This window comes from Achroia grisella, unplaced genomic scaffold (genome assembly GCF_030625045.1).
Source record: "Achroia grisella isolate CSIRO2021 unplaced genomic scaffold, CSIRO_AGI_Agris_v1 utg660, whole genome shotgun sequence".
NCBI classification, from domain to species: domain Eukaryota; kingdom Metazoa; phylum Arthropoda; class Insecta; order Lepidoptera; family Pyralidae; genus Achroia; species Achroia grisella.
In genome coordinates, this window is record NW_026712984.1 from 8,430,502 (window position 1) to 8,437,051 (window position 6,550).

The following is a 6,550-nucleotide window of genomic DNA, read 5'->3' on the forward strand; positions in this document are numbered from 1 at the left end:
CCTTAACATCATCACATCATATATAACCCTACAGTGTTGAGGTGATAACCACCGCGCTACAAAGTCAATAAAAATTACTAAATCTGTTGAGGGCCAGCAAGATATTTGTAAAAACAAAATGCAGGTACAATATCATTATTTTATTAATCTACTAGCTGTGCTCACGTTTTCAATCGCGTGAAATTGATTGCCTATGCGTTATTCTGATGTATAGGCTATATCACTGTAAAGTTTCAACAAAATCTGTTCAAAAATTTCTGCGTGAAAGAGTAACAAACGTCCATAGGTACTCACAAACTTTCGCATTTATAATATTAATAAGATCAACTTATGTTTTACAATTTTGTCAGCATCAACGTCAATTGGTAGTAACCAGACGCAGTGCATTTATAAGGGCAGATGAGGAAATGAATTGTTCATCAAATCATTTTAAATTACGAAAATATCCCCTCCAATCGATCCCCCGTCCAACGGGGATCGAAATTACGACATCCTGAGCCGAAGTTCGAACCTCTAGCGGTGCCCTCAGACTAAAATCGTATCCGTCAGGCGGGAGTTGTCCTTCAGCTTCATAAGTCCTTCCTTTGGTTTGGAGTGTCATCTGCACTCGCCCGCTATCGTCCGGTGAAGCTGTAAAGGCCAGCTGCGGCCAGCATTACAGTAGTCCAGAAAAAAATATAATTTTGCAATACATGTCGCCCGCGGGCCGTGGTTTGAACAGCTCTGGTATAAATTATCTCATTTTTGTCCAACATGTCGAGACATGTCTCGATACAACAAAGCGACTCAAGTCCGTGGGGTCGGATCGTCCGCCATTTTGTTATGCAAATAAAAAATAAGTGCATACAATGCACTCATTGTTGTATCAATGTTCTTGATTATGCTTTACTAATATTAATGGAAAGAGAGAAGGGAATATGCATATAATAATAATAATCTCAGGACAATTCACACAGCGCCATCTAGTCCCAAGTTAAGCCGAACTTGTTTTATGACTACTGATATAAATACATACTTTTTTTGAAAACACCCAGACCGATACAAACAATCATACTCATGAATACAAATGTTTGTACCGTGCGCGGATTTGAACGCGCGACCATCGGACGTAAAGGGGTATGTTAAACCACTTTCTAAGTCATTACATGTTATAAAACAAAGTCGCTGTCGCTGTCTGTCCGTCCCTATGTATGGTTAAATCTTTAAAACTACGCAACGGATTTAGAAGCGATTTTTTTAGTAGATAGAATGATTCAAGAAAACGGTTTATATATATAATACATGTACACCCGTGCGAAGCCGGGGCGAGTAGCTAGTGTATTATATATTTATTTAAAAATCAGCTGCCTAGTATCCATAACACAAGCTCTGCTTTCCATGGGACTAGAGATGGCGCTGTGTTAATTGTCCAGGGTTATTTATTTATTTGTTAATTTATTGAAACCGTGAATACTGCTATGGACAAAGCGCGTTCTAAAATTGACACAGCGCCATCTAGTATTCCTTAGTATAAACTATTACTGCCAATGTTCATAATACAACTTTATACAGGAAAGTGTGCGTGTTGGTTACAGTTCTGGGAGATAATTTCTGAGGAGCACGGCATCGACCCGGCGGGAGTGTACCGCGGCACTAGCGACCTGCAGCTCGAACGGATCTCCGTTTATTACAATGAGGCCTCTGGTCAGTATATACAGGATGTCCCAAAATTTTAACACTGTTTCTTTGCTTATATCTTTTAAATTACACAACAGATTTTAATCCAGTTTTCAGTAATAGATAGAGCGATTCAAGAGGAAGGTTTATTATGTTAATATATGCGTGTTGTAGTATAGAACAAGCTGAGAAATTCTTCTAAAAGGTCTAGATCTGTGTACCAAATTTCATTTAAATCGATTTAGTAGTTGGCGTGACAGCGAGACAGACAGTTACTTTCGCATTTATAATTATAAATTAGTAAGGAGTAAGGATTTATTGTTTAAATATATTAAAACGTACAAAGTATAAGATTATTTATGGAAGAATGGATCGAATTTAAATTAATTTATGGTCAAATTTCGACTACTGGCCGACTACCAAGCCATAGAAGATAGGTACTTAAGAACTATGGTCGATAATCCTAATCCACCTATTATGGCGAGACAAGTCATAACAATTATTGTAATAGCTGGTGACAATTGGCCGTCTGTACGTTGACCCGTTGATTAGGTTAATCATAACGGTATCTAAGTTTTAAGATTTTACTTTGTTAGATAGGGGTCATTCGTCAATTACGTCACACGATAGGGAGGGGCTCGACACTGTGACATTTTGTGACAACATTGTGACATGATGTAACGACATTATCACATTGTGTGACAACATTGTGATATGGTGTAACGACATTATGACATTGTGTGACAACATTGTGACATTGTGTGATAACATTGCGACATTGTGTGATAATGTTGTGACAATGCGTGACAACGTTGTGACAATGCATGACAATATTGTGACATTGTGTGACAACAATGTGACAACATTATGACATTCTGTGACAAAGAGTGGTAGTCATCCAAGGTCTAGTAAGTCAGTGATCAGTTAGTCAGGAAAGTGATGTTAGTTATGTGGATTGATAACCCCTATGATTGCTAGCAATGTACCATGTCAAGTTAACCGCCACGAGGTTCCTCTGGAAACCATCATGATAAATTCCTGGTGAATTTACCACGATGGGCTAACTGACCTGACCTCATGCTTATCTTATCATCCCCCACTGATGCTCCGCCAGTAAACCGTTAGCGCAGGCGCATTTCATTATCATCCACAAAACTACCTGCCGAGGTTTTCTCAAGAGACTACAGCATGGGGTTTTTCAAGAAGGGTATATTAAGGTTTCTTAAGGGTAGGCAACGCGCACGTGACACCCCTGGTGTTTCAGGCGTTCATTTACCATCAGATGGGCCGTATGCTTGATTGCCGATAAAAAAACGTTCAAACAGCATATCCATGTTGTGTTAGACCAGTGATTCCCAAAGTGGTCTATATCGACCCCCAGGGGTCTACGACAGCGGTCATCTTGTTGTTTTTAACACATAACTTTACTACAGTTAGAAATTTACAAAAAATCAATACCAGGTAAGGATGGGGGTTCGTAGGAATTTAGGGTAAATAGAAAAATGTGGCAAGCGGTCTATGACACAAAGATTGGGAAGTGGTTTCTCTGTGTTAGGCCATCGATACGCGCTATCAAATGGTCTGCGGTTTCTGACCATGCTCCACCGCGTCTAACTGTCTGTGTACTGTTATATATGTATAGTCATTCACAATACAGGCTCTTTAGAATCACGCGACTTAATAATTTTACTTTAAAATGAGTAATGCAGGCAAAAACTAGATGTAACACTACCTCAGTGTGATCATGCCACAGTTAATCTAAGTTAAAAAAATGAGTCATCTTTAATTTGTTTTTTTTTTATCTCGGAGACAATTTTCAATGGTTATTATATGGTACTGTCCCCGCGACTTCGTCTACGTGGAAATTTAACTTTTTTTTTCTAAAATAAAAGTAGCTTAAGTTACTCATTACATCAGCTACCTGCCAAAAAGTAATAAAAAGTCTCTAAAATGTCTGGAGCGATTTTGACGGGATTTTTTTGGCAGGTAACTGATGTAATAAGGTACTCCTTATTACATCAGTTACCTGCAAAAAAAGCTTATTTGTCTAAAATAGGAGTAGCCTAAGTTACTACTTAGGCTACTTCTAGTAGTAACTTAGGTTACTTCTACTTAGGAAAAATAAAGTTAAATTCCACGAGGACGAAGTCGCGGGAACAGCTAGTATGTCCTAAAACATACACCTATTTAATATATTTAGCTATATTTAAAAGATAAAAATTGTTGGTGTGTATTTTTATACCATAAAAAATATATGCACGATATTTTTTTTTTAATTTTTAACACAACTGACAATCATACTCATGAATAAAATCGAACCTGCGACTGAATCAAAGTATTAAACCGCTGGACCACCGAGGCCAGCAAAGTTGATAGTTTTTTGTACATATGTAGTATGAAAAGGTTTTCGTTTCAAATCTTTTATAGGGATGAATATATAAAGCAACCGTTTCCTCCGGGCTGAATAGATGTGTTTGTTGCAGTTGCGACGGCGGAGAGTGGCGGGAAGTACGTCCCCCGCGCCATCCTCCTCGACCTGGAGCCCGGCACCATGGACGCAGTCCGGTCCGGCGCGTACGGCCAGCTGTTCCGGCCCGACAACTTCGTGTTCGGCCAATCCGGCGCCGGCAACAACTGGGCCAAAGGACACTACACCGAGGGCGCCGAGCTCGTCGACGCAGTACTAGATGTGGTACGCAAGGAGTGCGAGAACTGCGACTGCCTCCAGGGATTCCAGCTCACACACTCGCTCGGCGGCGGCACTGGCTCCGGTATGGGCACACTCCTCATCTCCAAGATCAGAGAAGAATACCCCGACAGAATTATGAACACATACTCAGTTGTACCCTCCCCTAAAGTGTCAGATACGGTAGTAGAACCTTATAATGCAGTACTGTCCATCCATCAGCTAGTCGAAAACACAGATGAAACCTATTGTATAGATAACGAAGCTCTCTACGACATCTGCTACAGAACCCTCAAAGTTCCTAATCCCTCATATAGAGATCTCAACCATCTGGTGTCTTTAACAATGTCTGGCGTGACCACCTGCCTCAGGTTCCCAGGTCAGCTGAATGCGGATCTCCGCAAGCTGGCCGTCAACATGGTACCCTTCCCACGTCTCCACTTCTTCATGCCCGGCTTCGCGCCCCTCACCTCCCGCGGCAGCCAGCAGTACCGCGCCCTCACCGTGCCAGAACTCACCCAGCAGATGTTCGACGCCAAGAACATGATGGCGGCGTGCGACCCGCGCCACGGCCGCTACCTCACAGTGGCCGCCATCTTCAGAGGCCGCATGTCCATGAAAGAGGTCGACGAGCAGATGTTATCAATCCAGAACAAAAACAGCAGTTTCTTCGTCGAATGGATCCCTAACAATGTGAAGACTGCCGTCTGCGACATCCCGCCCAAAGGGGTGAAGATGTCTTCGACCTTTATCGGGAACACGACGGCCATCCAGGAGCTGTTCAAGCGCATCTCGGAGCAGTTCACGGCTATGTTCAGGCGCAAGGCTTTCTTGCATTGGTACACCGGCGAGGGTATGGACGAGATGGAGTTCAACGAAGCGGAGAGCAACGTCAACGATCTTGTATCGGAATACCAGCAGTATCAGGAGGCTTCGGCCGAAGACGATACGGAATTTGACCAGGAAGATATGGAGGAGCTCGCTCAGGACGAGCTACACGACTAGACTTGAGACACGCTGTAACGAATCAACAGCTGGAATTTCTGTAATCACGCGGGGCGTGTACACTTCTAGTTTCTGGATATCATTATTATAAGCAATTTCTTCGTCGGAAACCACTCTGCATCTTTTTATTATATGTCCAAGGCTGTATAACCTCAAAATTCAGTCACTAAAGCGTCTCGTATGGACGAGCGACAATCAATTTTACTGAATCAATTATAAACCTACTCTGTACTGCCTCGTCAACAATATTTGACGAACGAAAGTGCAGATTAATAACGCAATTATTGAATAGAATTATTCGAAGTATATTAAAATGATATTTATGTATTGATACAATAAATCGAAAATTTTTATGTGGCGTACCAAACAGTGCATTTCTAGCATAGGTTACTGTATTATCTTTGTATGCTTTTGTATATTAATTTATAATTAAATGTTTTAAACAAATTCACTTGTATTTTTATTTTATAAACAAGATTTTATTAGCGCTGGTAGTAGGTACTACCGATATTGCTCTGTTTGTGTGCACTGATAAAAGCAATTTAATAAATAGATCCCTCGCAGTTGATAACTATTTGATTGTTTATTATTTTTTAGAATTGTTCCGATTAGTTTGTAATAATGGTGTTGACATTTCTGAAAACAAAAACCCCAAAATAAATTTAGATTAAAAAAAAGCCCTAGACAAATCACACAACGCCATCTAGTCCCAAGCTAAGTAGAGCTTGTGTTATGAGAACTAGCCTACCGATAGATATACTTATACATTTTTTTTTTAAATATAGATATAATATACATACATAGAAAACACCCAGAACGATACAAACAATCATACTCATGAATACAAATGTTTGTGCCGTGCGAGGAATTGAATCCGCGACCGTCGGACGTAAAGCGGTGTGCTAGACCGCTAGACCACCTATCCGGTCGTCATGATAAATGACAAAGAATTATAATTTGCATACCTCCTGAATGAAGTGAACACTTGTACCTAACACGAATGTACTGTAAATGTTCAAGCAAATAAATTATTTAAATAAATAAATTGCTACCTGCCAACGGCAATAGTTCGCCATCTTGTCCCGCTAAAGCAGATTTCAGTGACTACAACGCCATCTGGTTTGAGTGATAGAACAACCACAATATATTTTTATTTAATAAATATTATTTATGCTTATAAACTGTAAAGTAAATATATCAATA

At 40.4% G+C, this 6,550-nt stretch overlaps 1 protein-coding gene across 2 annotated transcripts in view; it reads left to right on the forward strand.

The window, feature by feature from the left end:
* Nucleotides 1-5,646, forward strand: part of LOC131849876 (tubulin beta chain-like) — a 30,278-nt gene extending 24,632 nt beyond the window's left edge. For both annotated transcript variants that reach the window (XM_059200013.1, XM_059200014.1), the window contains exons 2-3: nt 1,575-1,683; nt 4,140-5,646. In XM_059200013.1, the coding sequence (XP_059055996.1) occupies nt 1,575-1,683; nt 4,140-5,347 (1,317 nt within the window). In that variant the 3' untranslated portion in view covers nt 5,348-5,646. The remainder of the gene's footprint in view (nt 1-1,574; nt 1,684-4,139) is intronic.
* Nucleotides 5,647-6,550: the final 904 nt, after the last annotated feature.